The sequence below is a fragment of the Oratosquilla oratoria genome, chromosome 38, assembly GCF_046742065.1.
Source record: "Oratosquilla oratoria isolate Oo_2021 chromosome 38, ASM4674206v1, whole genome shotgun sequence".
NCBI classification, from domain to species: domain Eukaryota; kingdom Metazoa; phylum Arthropoda; class Malacostraca; order Stomatopoda; family Squillidae; genus Oratosquilla; species Oratosquilla oratoria.
The window spans coordinates 10,992,135-11,009,634 of NC_134814.1; the positions used below are offsets into that span (position 1 = coordinate 10,992,135).

General features: G+C 44.6%; 3 protein-coding genes across 3 annotated transcripts in view; 2 read left to right on the forward strand and 1 right to left on the reverse strand.

Moving 5' to 3' along the window:
• Positions 1-17,500, reverse strand: part of LOC143019961 (uncharacterized) — a 672,791-nt gene that overhangs the window by 471,597 nt on the left and 183,694 nt on the right. The window lies entirely within an intron of this gene.
• On the forward strand, positions 7,208-8,203 carry LOC143019787 (serine/threonine-protein kinase chk-1-like). The gene has a single exon (XM_076175771.1). The coding sequence runs from the start codon at positions 7,208-7,210 to the stop codon at positions 8,201-8,203; it is 996 nt and encodes a 331-aa protein (XP_076031886.1).
• LOC143019788 (serine/threonine-protein kinase chk-1-like) lies at positions 16,366-17,358 on the forward strand. Its single transcript, XM_076175772.1, has one exon. It carries the CDS (start codon positions 16,366-16,368, stop codon positions 17,356-17,358), a length of 993 nt encoding a protein of 330 aa, XP_076031887.1.

Here is a 17,500-nt window from a genome sequence, read left to right on the forward strand (position 1 = left end):
TCCCTCATCCCCTTCCTCCTATTTCTCTTCCCACTCATCTTTACTTTCCTTTTCTCCTCCTCCTCTTCCTCCTCCTCTTTCTTCTACTCCTCAGCCTCCTCCTCCTTCGCTTCCTCCTCCTCCCTCTCTTTCTCCTCCTCCTCCCTCATCCCCTAATCCTACTTCTCTTCCCACTCATCTTTACTTTCCTCTCCTCCTCCTTCTCTTCCTCATCCTCCTCCCTTTACTCTTTCCTTCGTCTTCTTCCTCCTCCTACATTTCTTCCTATTCATCTTCCCTTTCCTCTTCTCCCTCCTCTTCCTCCTCACTCTCCACTTTCCCTCCTTCTCCTCCTCTTCCTCCCTCTCCTCTTTCCCTCTTCTCCCTCCTACTCCTCCTCTTCACAGCAATCCTCCTCTCCTTTTCCCTTTTCCTCCCTCTTCCTCATTCACCTCCTTTCAATCCATCTCTCCATCTTCCCTCTTCCCCTATTCCTCCTTCACCATCCTCTTTCTACTCCTCCCTTTCTCCTTCGGCCCTCTTCCTCTTCCTCCCTTTCTCCTCCCGCCCTCTTCCTCCTCCTCCTCCTCCTCCCTTTTCTTCACTCTCCTCCTCTTCTTTCCCTTCTCTATCTCAACTTTCATTCCAACTTTCCTCTCTTCCTAGTCCTCATCTTCTCACGATTTTCTCTCCCCTTTCTTAACCCTTTCCTCTGTTTTCTCAGCTACCAAACTGCCTTTCTCTTTTTCCCCACTCTCTTGCCCTTCATCCTTACTCTCTCTTTTCCTCTCTTTCTGTCTACTCTTAAATATCCCTTTCCTCTCCTTTTTCAACTGCCTACCTCTTTTTTCCCACACTCTTTCAATTCATCCTACCTCTCTTTCTGTCTACTTTTAACTATCCCTTTCCTCTCCTTTCTCGGCTTCCAAACTGCCTTTCTCTTTTTTCCCACTCTATTTCCCTTCATCCTTCCTCTCTTTTTTCCTCTTTCTGTCTACTCTTAACTACCCCTTTCCTCTCCTTTCTCAACTTCCAAACTGCCTTCCTCTTTTTTCCCGATCTCTTTCCCTTCATCCCTCCTCTCTTTTTTCCTCTCTTTCTGTCTACTCTTAAGTACCCCTTTCCTCTCCTTTCTCAGCTTCCAAACTGCCTTTCTCTTTTTTTACCACTCTCTTTCCCTTCATCCTTCCTCTTTTTTCCTCTCTTTCTGTCTACTCTCTCTCACCCTCCTCCACTTACAGCCCCTTCCTCCCTATCTATCCTTCCCTCAACTTCATCTTCTCTTTCTTCCCGTCTTCAGCATCGGGTAACAACTCTGTATAATCAATAAGATATTGAAAGTAAAGGAGGAGGAGAAAGAGAAGGAGGAGGAGAAAGAGGAGGAGGAGGAGAAAGAGGAGGAGGAGAAAGAGGAGGAGGAGAAAGAGGAGGAGGAGGAGAAAGAGGAGGAGGAGGAGAAAGAGGAGGAGGAGAAAGAGGAGGAGGAGAAGAAAGAGGAGGAGGAGAAGAAAGAGGAGGAGGAGAAGGAATAGGTGGGGGGAGATTAGGAGGAAAAAGAGGGAATGGGAGAAGGAACAGGAACAGAAGCATGAAGTCGAGGCGGAACTGGAAGGAAGACGAGGAGGAAGAGAGAGAAGGGGAAGAAGAGGAAGAAAATAAAAATAAGGTGGATAATAAGGAGAAAGGAAGAGAAGAAGAAAGAAGAGGAGCAACAGGAACAGGAAGAGGAGGAAGAGGAAAATAGGAGGAAGAAGGGGTGAAATAAGGGAGAAAGGAGGAAAGGTAAGAGAGCCAGGAGGGGGTAGGAGGACGAGGAGGAGGAAGAGGAGGAGGAGGAAAAAGAGGAGGAGAAGATGGAGACGCAGAAGCAGAGGAAGGAGGAGTGAAGCACAGGAGAAGGAAGAGAGGAAGCAGGACGAGGGAGAGGAGGAGGAGGAGGAGGAGGAGGAGGAGGAGGAGGAGGAGGAGAAAGTGGAGGAGCAGGGGTAGGAATATGAAGAGAATGATGGGTAGAAGTGGAAGACGACAAGAGGAGGAGGAGGAGGGAGAAGAGGAGGGGAAATAAGAGATAGGAGGAGAGGTAGGAGGAGCAGGAAGAAAAGGAGGAATAAGAGGAGGAAGAAGAGGAGGATGGGGAGGAGGATTGGGAAGATGAGGAGGAAAAGGAGGAGAAAAGGAGGCGTCGAGGGAGAAGAAACAAGAATAAGAAAAGGAGGAAAGAAAGCAGGAAGAACAAAATGAAGAGGAAGAAAAAGAGGAAGAAAAGGAAAAGAAAGAAGAACAAGAGGAATAAGAGAAGCACGAGAAGGAGGAGGACGAAAAGGAAGAGGAGGAAAAGGATGATGATGAAGAGAAAACAAGGAGAAGAAACAGGAAGATGAGCAGGGAGCGTAGGCTCAGAAGTAGATAGGAAGAAGAGAAGGGAAAAGGAAGGAAATGAAGGATGGGAGGAGGAGAAGAGGAGGAGGAGAAGAGGAAGAGGAGAAGAGGAGGAGATGGAGGTGGAAGAGGGGGGAGAGGAGAAAGGAGAAGAAAAAAAAAAGAAAATGGAAGAGGAGAAGAAAAAGGAGAAGATGGAGGAGGAGGAGGAGGAGGAGGAGTTGGAGAAGAAAGTGGACAAGGAGAAGGGGATGGACGAGAAGGTTGACGAGAAGGTGAACGAGGAGGTGGACGATGAGGTGGAAGAGGAGAAGGTGGAAGAGGAGAAGGTGGAAGAGGAGAAGGTGGACGAGGAGATGATGGACGAGGAGAAGTTGGACGAGGAGAAGGTGGACTAGGAGAAGGTGGACTAGGAGAAGGTGGACGAGAAGGTGGACGTGGAGGTCAAAGGTGACGACCTTGGTCACAGCTTAGCGTCCTCTGGTGTGATCTTGTACCTCATTCTTTCTTGTGTGGAGTTAGTATCATCTTCACGGGCGAAACTAGCCACGCCCCATTTTCTTCTCTAACCAATCACCGCTTCGCTGCGATTGGTCAGGCAGAAAAGCGGATGCGTTCTTGGTCTTGCCGGAGACCCTGGCAGTCATTCTAACGAGTAATACTAACCTCTCGTGAGTTTACACTAGGAAACCTTTAAACAGAAGCACTGGAAAACCACATTCCATAACAACCAGGAAGCTTTGAGCTTCAGCCAAAGCCATTATCTCGGACCACTAGCGAAAGAGGTATTCACTGGCAAAAAAAAGAAAAAAAAAAAACAAAAAAAAAACAAAAAGGTTTGCGTTGTATATCATCTGCACCCGAAAGATATATGCCAGAGCAAAACCCAAGGAAGGAGATCTGCCTTCTCGAAACCAAGACTCTGATTCCTGAGGCGCTACGTGCAAACCTCGGGTTACGAACCGGGTTACGAACTCGCTGATGGCAGAGTCACGGGAACGAGACACCCAGTGCCTCTTTTACAAGAACTTATCCGGGTTTTGATGTTCTTGTGAGATCACCCTGACGACGATTATGACGGCAACAAGACCCCAGGTCGAAGTGTTCAAAACCAGCATCACACTGGTCTGGGTCCTGTCAACTACTGTGAGTTCGTATGAGCTGAAATGACTTCGATTGCAATATTTCGTTTTTTCGAATCTTCAAATAAACTTTCCGCAGAATACTGAGAATATAATACATTAAACCTATAGAAATATCAAACACATTGTTGCAGTGTTCTTAGGGAAATCTAGAAAGCTGAAAGTGACCTGACACCGACGGATGACAGTAACGTCAACGTGACAGCGCTAAGGGCACGGAGAAACTGACGATATTGCAGACGGTAATGCTGACGGCAGACGGTGGGATGACGTCATAATGACACCAACATTAACACTAACAGAACTGAAGATCCTGAGAGAAACGTCTCTGTCTCAGGAGACGCGAATGAAACCAGTCTTTGTTTCAATTACACTGAGATGGTTTAGGGATTGGGTGGGGTGGGTGGGGTGGTGAAGGAGGGTGTAACCACTGGGTGAGGGTTGAGTTGGGTGTCCAACCACGAGGGTTCCCCCCATAGGTCTACCCCTCAGCCCACCCACCCCCACGCCCACGGGTGAAGAATCCCGACCCAGACTCAAAATAAAGAATATCCCGCACTTTCCCAAGCTTCATGTTTTTCTTTCATCAAACCTGGCAGTCCAGCATCCCACGGGACTCCCGCCCCGGGACGGGATCACACACCGAGAGGGACCCCGTCTCGTGCCACCCACATCGACGACCCCTTGGGGGGTCCACCAGAAGCGCGAGGGACCACGAGGGCGGGGCCCATCGAGGTCCATCGAGGTTCATCGGGGTCCAACGATCTGACACCAGCGTCTCACTTTGGCCATATTTGGTTTAAGCCTTCCCGTTCCCAAGGGGACGCTATGGAGATGAATGAAATACCCTGGCGCCAGACAGAGTACGAGTTTAAGTAACTTTTGGGGCAGGAGGAGCTCACGGAGGTGGGTTAGACCCTCGGCATGTTTTGTTCGCTCTCGGTAATATTTTTTATCCTGGCTAACGCCAAATTATTTACACTTACAAAACCCTTTTGCGTGCTTTTTTTTTATTTTTTTTTTTTTTAGATTAACAAGCGACCCTCGGTGGTGACTAACGTCACCGCTTTGGCCTGCGGCGCTAGGAGCTCGCTTCGTTCGCAGTTTAGTTGGTAAACTAAGATACTCTTCCCTTGAGCCAGAATATTTGTAATCAGGATTGTCCTTTAATAGCTCATCAAACTTTCGAACTTTACGTTGGAAATCATTTACCATAGCTATTATAGGTTTTAACCTTTTTATGTTTTTGTACAATTTTGGAAATAATTCCATATGTTCCTCTTTAAGGCCACGGGACAATATCTTATTACGATAAACCTCTTGTCTTTCTATTCCCTTTGTTTTAGTAACCCACACCCAATAATGCCTCTGTCGTTTTCTCTCCAAAGCTAAAGCTGATTTGCCGTCGTTGGACATGTTGTAGTAGCTAGACAACCAAATTCTATGACAGCTATACGCTTTTTCTTCAATGTCTTCTTTATTAGCTGGTAAACTAAGATACTCTTCCCTTGAGCCAGAATATTTGTAATCAGGATTGTCCTTTAATAGCTCACCAAAATTTCGAACTATACGTTGGAAATCATTTATCATATCTATTCTAGGTTTTAACCTTTTTATGTTTTTGTACAATTTTGGAAATAATTCCATATGTTCATCTTTAAGGCCACGGGACAATATCTTATACGCCCATTCTTCAAAATGTCGGGAAACATAGTACCTCAATAAATTCTGTTGGCTCGGCCGGGGGCTTGGCTGCGCAAACAGCGGCCTACGGCCGCAGCTTTCCGCGCTCAAATTCCTCGTTTTCCCCTTCGGCCTCGGGGCGAAACCCCAACACGGGATCCCCAGCACGAAGAAGAACGCGAAGAAGAACGCGAAGAAGAACACGAAGAAGAACGCGAAGAACACGAAGTAGAATGAGAAGAAGAATGCGAAGAAGAACGCAAAGAAGAATGCGAAGAAGAACGCGAGGAAGAAGAAGAAGAAGAACGCGAAGACAATATCTTATACGCCCATTCTTCAAAATGTCGGGAAACATAGTACCTCGATCAATTCTGTTGGCTCGGCCAAAAACTGACAAAAGTTCCAGCACGAAGAAGAACGCGAAGGAAGAAGAACGCGAAGAACACAAAGAAGAACGCGAAGGAAGAAGAACGCGAAGAACACAAAGAAGAACGCGAAGAACACAAAGAAGAACGCGAAGAACACGAAGTAGAATGAGAAGAAGAATGCGAAGAAGAACGCGAACAACGCGAAGAAGAACGCGAAGAACGCGAAGAAGAACGCGAAGAGGAAGAACGCGAAGAAGAACAAGTCGAAGAAGAAGAACACGAAGAAGCACGAGAAGAAGAAGAAGAACGCGAAGAAGAAGAAGAAGAACGCGAAGAAGAAGAAGAACGCGAAGAAGAAGAAGAAGAAGAAGAACGCGAAGAAGAAGAAGAAGAAGAACGCGAAGAAGAAGAAGAACGCGAAGAAGAAGAAGAAGAAGAAGAACGCGAAGAAGAACGCGAAGAAGAACGCGAAGAAGAAGAACGCGAAGAAGAAGAAGAACGCGAAGAACGCGAAGAAGAAGAAGAACGCGAAGAAGAAGAACGCGAAGAAGAAGAAGAACGCGAAGAAGAACGCGAAGAAGAACGCGAAGAAGAACGCGAAGAAGAAGAACGCGAAGAAGAAGAAGAATATCTTATACGCCCATTCTTAAAACGTCGGGAAACATAGTACTTCGATCAATTCTGCTGGCTCGGCCAAAAACTGACAAAAGTTCCAAATTGAGTGAGGTTTATTTTTAATCATATATAAATACTTCCCAAAATGGGGAACCACGGAAATAATGATAAAATGATATACAAGTAAGTAAAAATGATAAAAAAAAGACGGCAGCTAGAATAAAGATTAAATAATAGAATAATAAGTAAATAAACTAATAATAAAAAGTAGTAATAAATAAATAAATCAAATAAAAATAAAGCTGGACGGCAGCTAGAATAAAGATTAAGTAGCGACTGGTACGTAATGTGAGCCTCTTTAGATATCTTATTTTAGCTAAAGTCAAGAAGGTAAACAGCCTACGCCTGGAGGCGCTGAGTACCTGCGGCCGAAAACGTCACCTTTGCCCTGTGTGCTTTAGGAGCTGTTAAGGCATGTCAGAGACAATGCTGGGAAACGGAAAGAACTTCAGGATGTACATACGTATGTATGTATGTATGTATCCTTTATTTATATGTATATATGCATGTATGAACATATGTAATTATGCATATGTATGTATGTATATTCAAATGTCTTTTGGACTTCTATGAAATGACCTTCACATCAAGGTATTGAAAGTAACCATTGAAGCTTCAGTATAATTTCAACAATTCTTCCGTTGCTGACGATTTAGTCTTTTTTTATTTAGTCGAAAGAAACTGAATATTGTTTATCTTATTCTGTGTCTTTACATACATATATATACTTAAATGCAAACAGAGGTAAACAGAAACGGATGCATTTTTAATATATACTGAAGGTTTTCATATATGTATATATATGTATGTATGATGTAAATGTAAGTATAATTATGTACATGGATATAGTGATTTTGGAAAGCGTTGGAATAACTGCCACTGTATCGCTTCCGAGATGTTCAGTCGTGTGTACTTCGCTTAGGTCGCTTTCGCACGACTCTTGGTCTCTTGTTCTACGAGAGGACTTCACACGCCGCAATCATGATCTCCAGCCGCTCGAACAAGGAACAGGAGCAAGAGGAGTGGACCTCAGGAGGGAGTTCCAGAAGCAGTTCGGCCTTTGCAGACTCCAGCGTCAAGGATTACAGTTCCACCGAGGATTCCTTCGTTCCTGTCTTCCACACCAGGAAACGGTCACTTTCATCTAGCGCAGAAGAAAATGAAGAAAGCGCATGCAAGAAGATAAAATCCTTCCAAGAGCCCAACAAAGACTGGATTGAAGTCAGAGAACTGGGCGAAGGAGCATATGGATCCGTAGTTTTGCTGAAGAAAGCAACTTCGGAGGTTTTCGTCGCCAAAAAGTCGATCGAACTTGAAGGTGATACAAACCAGGAAATCGAAGTCCAAGTCCAAGAGAGTCTCGAGCACCGCAACATTCTTCGCGTGCTGAGCTCCGAGAAGGACGAGACTCACATTCACATCTACCTGGAATACGCCGATGGAGGTGACCTCTCAACAAAGATCGGGCCCTCCGGCTTGGACGACGAAATGTCCGTGTTCTACTTCAATCAACTTATTTCAGGAGTCAAGTATATGCACACACATGGAGTGGTGCACAGGGACCTCAAACCCCAAAACTTACTTCTCAACGGCGATAACGTTCTTAAAATTGCCGACTTCGGACTCGCAGCCAAGCTCGAAGACCGGAAGACTTACCTGAGCGAAGTCAACGGCACAAGAGGCTATATGGCTCCTGAAGTCTTCTCGGCAAGATACAGAGGAGAACCCAGCGACGTATGGTCGTGTGGCGTCACTCTCGTCAAGATGATGAGCGGAAGCGCTCCCTGGGAAGTAGCAAAGGCCTACGACCCTAACTACCAAATTTGGCTCCGAAAGGACCTCAAACTCACCGACAGCAAACCTTGGATTCACATCTGCAAATCGGCTATGGACTTGATCAAAAGTCTTCTCCACCCGGTCCCATCGGGAAGAGCTACAATTCAAGAAATCGAGCAACACGACTTCGTTGCAAAGTAAATTTTCAAGAATTTTCAAATAATGAGTGAACAGAATTTATTATCGTGATCGTGCTGGAAAAAAAATATAATGATAATAAAAAAATGACAATAAAATCAAACGAATAAGTAAAATAAAATAGAATAAAAAATAATTCTAATTACTATTTTCAAATATTGAGAAATATTGGGAAGTTTCCCTCAGCTGAATAAGATTTGTATGGGTTAATGGAAAATCAAATTAACCCATACAATGCATATTTGTATTTACTTTTATGAGGTGATGGACTACTGAATCTTGGATGGAGAGGGCGAGAATGTTAAGAAACACTACTACGAGCTTAATAAGATCACCCTGCGCTAACCACGATAAAATTCTTACAGATCTAAAGTTTTTCTTCGTGGGCGCCAAACGGTTAATCGAAAATTATATTTAACATTTTACTTACTAGGATTTTGTGTGAGTAAAGTGTGTGTGTGTGTGTGTATGCGTGTGTATCTGTGTGTGTATGCGTGTGTGTGTGTGTGTGTGTGTGTGTGTGTGTGTGTGTGTGTGTGTGTGTGTGTGTGTGTGTGTGTGTGTGTGTGTATGTGTGTGTGTTTGTGTGTGTGTGTGTGCCTGTGTGTGCGTGTGTGTCTGTGTGTGTGTCTGTGTGCCTGTGTGTGCGTGTGTGTCTGTGTGTGTGTGCGTGTGTGCCTGTGTGTGTGTGCGTGTGTGCCTGTGTGTGTGTGCGTGTGTGCCTGTGTGTGTGCGTGTGTGCCTGTGTGTGTTTGCATGTGTGCCTGTGCTTGTGCCTGTGTGTGTGTGCGTGTGTGCCTCTGCTTATGCCTGTGCTTATGCCTGTGTGTGTGTGTGTGTGTGTGTGTGTGTGTGTGTGTGTGTGTGTGTGTGTGTGTGTGTGTGTGTGTGTGAGTGAGTGAGTGAGTGAGTGTGCGCACGCGCGCGCTTGTGCTTGATTGCCTCGTCTCCAGCACCGACCGTCATCGTCGTACTGTTACTGTAAGAAAACTTACCCAAAGTCCCGTCAGTGGCACTTTTACGACCCGGATATTACCCACATGTGCTACTGTGTCACTGATTCGATCCTGGGACACGGCTGCGGCTCCAGGGAACCACAACAGTACCACCACTTGTTATGTTTTCCTATTGCACCTTCATCGAATAATTATCATAATACTTGATCATCTATTTATTGACTTGTTTGCTTATTCATTGATTTAATTTCATCAAACTCTTACATTCATTTTTTGTTTCTCTATTCCTTTATATGTTAATTCTATTCATTCGTTTACTAATTTTCCCTCCCTCCACTTATTTATATATTCATTTGTCTACTGTTTCTGTATTGCTCATTTGTCTTGTTATTCATTCACTTATCTTGTTGTTTAGCAACACTTTTTTTTATTTTCTTGTTTGAATTAGCAGGGGGACTTTCGTCCGGCACCAGTGTATTGACAAATGCATCTTTCACGGGATCACCAGTGGCGGTACTTTTATAGTTGAACGGAAACAAATTACAACATAAAAACGCTTTACCATCGCCAAGTGGACTTTGTGACGCACCTGCGACGCAAATTTGTGACGCAATTTCATGACGCATTTTGTGACGCGCTTGGTGACGCAACTTTGTGATGCAACTCTGTGACCATTTTGTGAAGCCCTTTGTGACGCATCTTTGTGACGCAACTTTATGACGTATTTTGTGACGTACTTTGTGACGCAACTTTATGACGTAATTTGTGACGCAACTTTGATTCAACTTTGTGACGCAGCTTTATGACGCACCTTTATGACGCAACTTTATGACGTAATTTTGTGATTTAATTTTGTGACGCAACTTTATGACGCAACTTTATGACGTATTTTGTGACGTACTTTGTGGCGCAACTTTATGACGTAATTTGTGACAATTTTGATTCAACTTTGTGACGCAGCTTTGACGTAATTTTGTGATTCAACTTTGTGACTCAACTTGATGACGCAACTTTGTGACACACTTTTTGGTGCAACTTTGTGATACTCTTTGCAGATTTTTTCTATCAAAGGACAGACAATTCTATACACTAGAAGGAAAAATGGAGTCATCGATAGATCGCGACCATTTTCAAACTATTGGATCAATTTCCTACTATCGAGAATCTAGATTAATCAATCTCCAACATTAGTAGCAGGGGCGCATTTAAAAAAATAATCAAGAATATCTGAACGGGCTTTTAGAATCCATGATTTTCTAGATTTTGGAGTCTTATTCCAAATGTTGGAAATATTTTGTTTTTCGAATTTTCAAGAATCGTCTTTATAGAAAATGGAAAGAGTGGTACCCCCTCTCACACATCATTCGGTTGACACGACCCCGTTGAGCGTTAACAAACGACCACATGTGCTCCTCCTCCTCCTTCTCTTCCTCCTCCTCCTCCTCCTCTTCCTCCTCCTCCTTCTCCCTCTCTTCTTCCTCCTCCCTCTCTTCCCCCTCCTCCTGCCTCTCCTCTTTCCCTCATCCCCTTCCTCCTATTTCTCTTCCCACTCATCTTTACTTTCCTTTTCTCCTCCTCCTCTTTCTTCTACTCCTCAGCCTCCTCCTCCTCTTCCTCCTCCTCCTTCTCTTCCTCCTCCTCCCTCTCTTTCGCCTCCTCCTCCCTCTCCTCTTTCCCTCATCCCCCTAATCCTACTTCTCTTCCCACTCATCTTTACTTTCCTTTCCTTCTCCTTCTCTTCCTCCTCCTCCTCCCTTTACTCTTTCCTTCGTCTTCTTCCTCCTCCTACATTTCTTCCTATTCATCTTCCCTTTCCTCTTCTCCCTCCTCTTCCTCCTCACTCTCCACTTTCCCTCCTTCTCCTCCTCTTCCTCCCTCTCCTCTTTCCCTCTTCTCCCTCCTACTCCTCCTCTTCACAGCAATCCTCCTCTCCTTTTCCCTTTTCCTCCCTCTTCCTCATTCACCTCCTTTCAATCCATCTCTCCATCTTCCCTCTTCCCCTATTCCTCCTTCACCATCCTCTTTCTACTCCTCCCTTTCTCCTTCGGCCCTCTTCCTCTTCCTCCCTTTCTCCTTCCGCCCTTCTCTTCTTCTTCCTCCTCCTCCTCCTCCCTTTTCTTCACTCTCCTCCTCTTCTTTCCCTTCTCTATCTCACCTTCCATTCCAACTTTCCGCTCTTCCTAGTCTTCATCTTCTCACGATTTTCTCTCCCCTTTCTTACCCCTTTCCTCTCTTTGCTCAGCTTCCAAAATGCCCTTTTTTTTCCCATTCTCTTTCCCTTCATCCTTCTCCTCTTTTTTCTCTCTTTCTGTCTACTCTTAACTACTCCTTTCCTCTCCTTTTTCAACTGCCTTCCTCTTTTTATCCACTCTCTTTCCCTTCATCCTTCACCTCTTTTTTCCTCTCTTTCTGTCTACTTTTAACTATTCCTTTCCTCTCCTTTCTCGGCTTCCAAACTGCCTCTTTCTTCCCATTCTCTTTCCCTTCATCCTTCCTCTCTTTTATCCTCTTTCTGTCTACTCTTAACTACCCCTTTCCTCTCCTTTCTCAACTTCCAAACTGCCTTCCTCTTTTTTCCCGATCTCATTCCCTTCATCCCTCCTCTCTTTTTTCCTCTCTTTCTGTCTACTCTTAACTACCCCTTTCCTCTCCTTTCTCAGCTTCCAAACTGCCTTTCTCTTTTTTCACCACTCTCTTTCCCTTCATCCGTCCTCTCTTTTTTCCTCTCTTTCTGTCTACTCTCTCTCACCCTCCTCCACTTACAGCCCCTTCCTCCCTATCTATCCTTCCCTCAACTTCATCTTCTCTTTCTTCCCGTCTTCAGCATAGGGTAACAACTCTGTATAATCAATAAAATATTGAAAGAGAAGGAGGAGGAGAAAGAGAAGGAGGAGAAAGAGAAGGAGGAGGAGAAAGAGGAGGAGGAGGAGAAAGAGGAGGAGGAGGAGAAAGAGGAGGAGGAGGAGAAAGAGGAGGAGGAGGAGAAAGAGGAGGAGGAGGAGAAGAGGAGAAAGAGGAGGAGGAGGAGAAAGAAAGAGGAGGAGGAGAAAGAGGAGGAGGAGAAGAAAGAGGAGGAGGAGAAGAAAGAGGAGGAGGAGAAGGAATAGGTGGGGGAGATTAGGAGGAGAAAGAGAGGGAAGAGGAGAAGGAACAGGAACAGGAACAGAAGCATGAAGTCGAGGCGGAACTGGAAGGAAGACGAGGAGGAAGAGAGAGAAGGGGAAGAAGAGGAAGAAAATAAAGATAAGGTGGATAGTAAGGAGAAAGGAAGAGAAGAAAGAAGAAAAGGAGCAACAGGAACAGGAAGAGGAGGAAGAGGAAAATAGGAGGAAGAAGGGGTGAAATAAGGGAGAAAGGAGGAAAGGTAAGAGAACCAGGAGGGGGGGGAGGAGGACGAGGAGGAGGAGGAGGAGGAGGAGGAGGAAAAAGAGGAGGAGGAGAAGGTGGAGTCGCAGAAGCAGAAGTAGGAGTGAAGCACAGGAGGAGAAAGAGAGGAAGCAGGACGAGGGAGAGGAGGAGGAGGAGGAGGAGGAGGAGAAAGTGGAGGAGCAGGGGTAGGAATATGAAGAGAATGATGGGTAGAAGTGGAAGACGACAAGAGGAAGAGGAGGAGGGAGAAGAGGAGGGGAAATAAGAGATAGGAGGAGAAGTAGGAGGAGCAGGAAGAAGAGGAGGAATGAGAGGTGGAAGAAGAGGAGGATGGGGAGGAGAATTGGGAGAAGGAAAATGAGGAGGAAAAGGAGGAGAGAAGGAGGCGGCGAGGGAGAAGAAACAAGAATAAGAAAAGGAGGAAAGAAAGCAGGAAGAACAAAATGAAGAGGAAGAAAAAGAGGAAGAAAAGGAAAAGAAAGAAGAACAAGAGGAATAAGAGAAGCACGAGAAGGAGGAGGACGAAAAGGAAAAGGAGGAAAGGGATGATGATGAAGAGAAAACAAGGAGAAGAAACAGGAAGATGAGCAGGGGGCGTAGGCTCAGAAACAGATAGGAAGAAGAGAAGGGAAAAGGAAGGAAAGGAAGGATGGGATGAGGAGGAGAAGAGGAGGAGATGGAGGTGGAAGAGGGGGGAGAGGAGAAAGGAGAAGAAAAAAAAAGAGAAAATGGAAGAGGAGAAGAAAAAGGAGATGGAGGAGGAGGAGGAGGAGTTGGAGAAGGAAGTGGACAAGGAGAAGGGGATGGACGAGAAGGTGGACGAGAAGGTGGACGAGGAGAAGGTGGACGATGAGGTGGAAGAGAAGAAGGTGGAAGAGGAGAAGGTGGACGAGGAGAAGTTGAACGAGGAGAAGGTGGACGAGAAGGTGAACTAGGAAAAGGTGGACGAGAAGGTGGATGAGAAGGTGGATGAGAAGGTGGACGAGGAGGTCAAAGGTGACGACCTCGGTCACAGCTTAGCGTCCTCTGGTGTGATCTTGTACCTCATTCTTTCTTGTGTGGAGTTAGTATCATCTTCACGGGCGAAACTAGCCACGCCCCATTTTCTTCTCTAACCAATCACCGCTTCGCTGCGATTGGTCAGGGAGAAAAGGGGATGCGTTCTTGGTCTTGCCGGAGACCCTGGCAGTCATTCTAACGAGTAATACTAACCTCTCGTGAGTTTACACTAGGAAACCTTTAGACAGAAGCACTGGTAAACCACATTCCATAACAACAACCAGGAAGCTTTGAGCTTCAGCAAAAGCCATTACTCAGACCGCTAGCGAAAGAGGTATTCACTGGCAAAAAAAAAAAAAAAAAAAAAAAAAAAAAAAAAAAAAAATTATAATAATAATAATAATAATAATAATAATAATAATAATAATAATAATAATAATAATAATAATAATAATAATAATAATCGACAAGGTTTGCGTTGTATATCATCTGCACCAGAAAGATATCTGCTAGAGTAAAACCTAAGGAAGGAGATCTGCCTTCTCGAAACCAAGACTGATTCCTGAGGCGCTACATGCAAACCTCGGGTTACGAACTCGCTGATGGCAGAGTCACGGGAACGAGAAACCCAGTGCCTCTTTTACAAGAACTTATCCGGGTTTTGATGTTCTTGTGAGATCACCCTGACAACGATTATGACGGCAACAAGACCCGAGGTCGATGTGTTCAAAACCCGCATCATACTGGGCTGAGTCCCGTCAACTACTGTGAGTTCGTATAAGCTGAAATGACTTCGATTGCAATATTTCGTTTTTCGAATCTTCAAGTAAACTTTCCGCAGAATACTGAGAAACTGACGAATTATAATGCATTAAACCTATAGAAATATTAAACACATTGTTGAAGTGTTTTTAGGGAAATCTAGAATGATATAAGTGAAGTCATTGTCTAGCTATACAAATTCACAACAGCTGGAAGTGACCCGACACCGACGGATGACGGTGACGTCAGCGTGACAGCGCTATGGACACGGTGAAACTGACGGTATTGCAGACGGTGGGATGACGTCATAATGACACCAACATTAACACTAACAGAACTGAAGATCCTGAGAGAAACGTCTCTGTCTCAGGAGACGCGAATGAAACCAGTCTTTGTTTCAATTACACCGAAATGGTTTAGGTATTGGGTGGGGTGGGTGGGGGGGGGTGAAGGAGGGTGTAACCACTGGGTGAGGGTGAGTGGGATGTCCAACCACGAGGGTTCCACCCATAGGTCTACCCCTAAACCCACCCACCCCCCACCCCTACGCCCACGGGTGAAGAATCCCGACCCAGACTCCAAATAAAGAATATCCCGCACTTTCCCAAGCTTCATGTTTTTCTTTCGTCAAACCTGGCAGTCCAGCAGACTCCCGCCCCGGGACGGAATCCCACACCGAGAGGGACCCCGTCTTGTGCCACCCACATCGACGACCCCTTGGGGGGTCCACCAGAAGCGCGAGGGACCACAAGGGCGGGGTCCATCGAGGTCCATCGAGGTTCATCGGGGTCCAACGATCTGACACCAGCATCTCACTTTCGCCATATTTGGTTTAAGCCTTCCCGTTCCCAAGGGGACGCTACGGAGATGAATGAAATACCCTGGCGCCAGCCAGAGGAAGTGCTTAAGTAACTTTTGGGACAGGAGGAGCTCACGGAGGTGGGTTAAACCCTCGGCGTATTTTGTTCGCTCTCGGTAATGTTTTTATTCTGGCTAACGCCAAATGATTTACACTTACAAAACACTTCTGCGTGTTTTTTTAGGTTAATACTTTCCAAAATAGGGAACCATGGAAATAAATGATAGAATAATATATAAGTAAATAAAATAATAATAAAAAAACAGGACGGCAGCTAGAATAAAGATTAAGTAAATAATAATATAATGATAAGTAAATTAACTAATAATAAAAGAGTGATAATGAATAAGGAAATAAAATAAAAGAAAAACAGGACGGCAGCGAGAATAAAGATTAAGCAAATAATAATATAATGATAAATAACAAACTAATAATAAAAAGTAATAATAAGTCAATAAAATAATAATAAAAAAAGAATGACGGCAGCTAGAATAAAGATTAAGTAGCGACTGGTACGTAATGTGAGCCTCTTTAGATATCTTATTTTAGCTAAAGTCAAGAAGAATGTAAACAGCCTACGCCTGGAGGCGCTGAGTACCTGCGGCCGAAAACGTCACCTTTGCCCTGTGTGCTTTAGGAGCTGTTAAGGCATGTCAGAGACAATGCTGGGAAACGGAAAGAACTTTAGGATGTACGTACGTATGTATGTATGTATCCTTTATTTATATGTATATATGCATGTATGTACATATGTAATTATGCGTGTGTGTATGTATGTATATTCAAATGTCTTTTGGACTTCTATGGAACGACCTTCACATCAAGGTAATGGAAGTGACCATTAAAGCTTCAGTATAATTTCAACAATTCTTCCGTTGCTGACGAGTTAGTTTTTTTTATTTAGTCGAATGCAACTGAAGTATTGTTTATCTTATTCTGTGTCTTTACACACATATATATACTTACATGCAAACAGAAGTAAACAGAAACGGATGCATTTTTTAATATATACTGAAGGTTTTCATATATGTATGTATATATATGTATGTATGATATAAATGTAAGTATAATTATGTACATGGATATAGTGATTTTGGAAAGCGTTGGAATAACTGCCATTGTATCACTTCCGAGATGTTCAGTCGTGTGTACTTCGCTTAGGTCGCTTTCGCACGACTCTTGGTCTCTTGTTCTACGAGAGGACTTCACACGCCGCAATCATGATCTCCAGCCGCTCCAACAAGGAACAGGAGGAAGAGGAGTGGATCTCAGGAGGGAGTTCGAGAAGCAGTTCGGCCTTTGCAGACTCCAGCGTCGAGGATTACAGTTACACCGAGGATTCATTCGTTCCTGTCTTCCACACCAGGAAACGGTCACTTTCATCTAGCGCAGAACAGGAAGAAAGCTCATGCAAGAAGATAAAATCCTTCGAAGAGCCCAACAAAGACTGGATTGAAGTCAGAGAACTGGGCGAAGGAGCATATGGATCCGTAGTTTTGCTGAAGAAAGCAACTTCGGAGGTTTTCGTCGCCAAAAAGTCCATCGAAATCGAAGGCGGTATGAACCAGCAAATCGAAGTCCAAGTCCAAGAGAGTCTCGAGCACCGCAACATTCTTCGCGTGCTGAGCTCCGAGAAGGACGAGACTCACATTCACATCTACCTGGAATACGCCGATGGAGGTGACCTGTCAACAAAGATCGGGCCCTCCGGCTTGGACGACGAAATGTCCGCGTTCTACTTCAATCAACTTATTTCAGGAGTCAAGTATATGCACACACATGGAGTGGTGCACAGGGACCTCAAACCCCAAAACTTACTCCTCAACGGCGATAACGTTCTTAAAATTGCCGACTTCGGACTCGCAGCCAAGCTGGAAGACCGGAAGACTTACCTGAGCGAAGTCAACGGCACAAGAGGCTACATGGCTCCTGAAGTCTTCTCGGCAAGATACAGAGGAGAACCCAGCGACGTATGGTCGTGTGGCGTCACTCTCGTCAAGATGATGAGCGGAAGCGCTCCCTGGGAAGTAGCAAAGGCCTACGACCCTAACTACCAAATTTGGCTCCGAAAGGACCTCAAACTCACCGACAGCAAACCTTGGATTCACATCTGCAAATCGGCTATGGACTTGATCAAAAGTCTTCTCCACCCGGTCCCATCGGGAAGAGCTACAATTCAAGAAATTGAGCAACACGACTTCGTTGCAAAGTAAATTTTCAAGAATTTTCAAATAATGAGTGAACAGACTTTACTTTCGTGATCACGCTTGAAAAAAAATATATAATAATAATAATAAAATAAAATAAAATGAAAAAATAAATTGAAATAAAACAAAACGAATAAGTAAAATGAAA

Coding starts and splice junctions, on each gene's coding strand:
- LOC143019788 (XM_076175772.1), top strand. CDS start 16,366: ATGATCTCCAGCCGCTCCAACAAGGAACAGGAGGAAGAGGAGTGGATC.
- LOC143019787 (XM_076175771.1), top strand. CDS start 7,208: ATGATCTCCAGCCGCTCGAACAAGGAACAGGAGCAAGAGGAGTGGACC.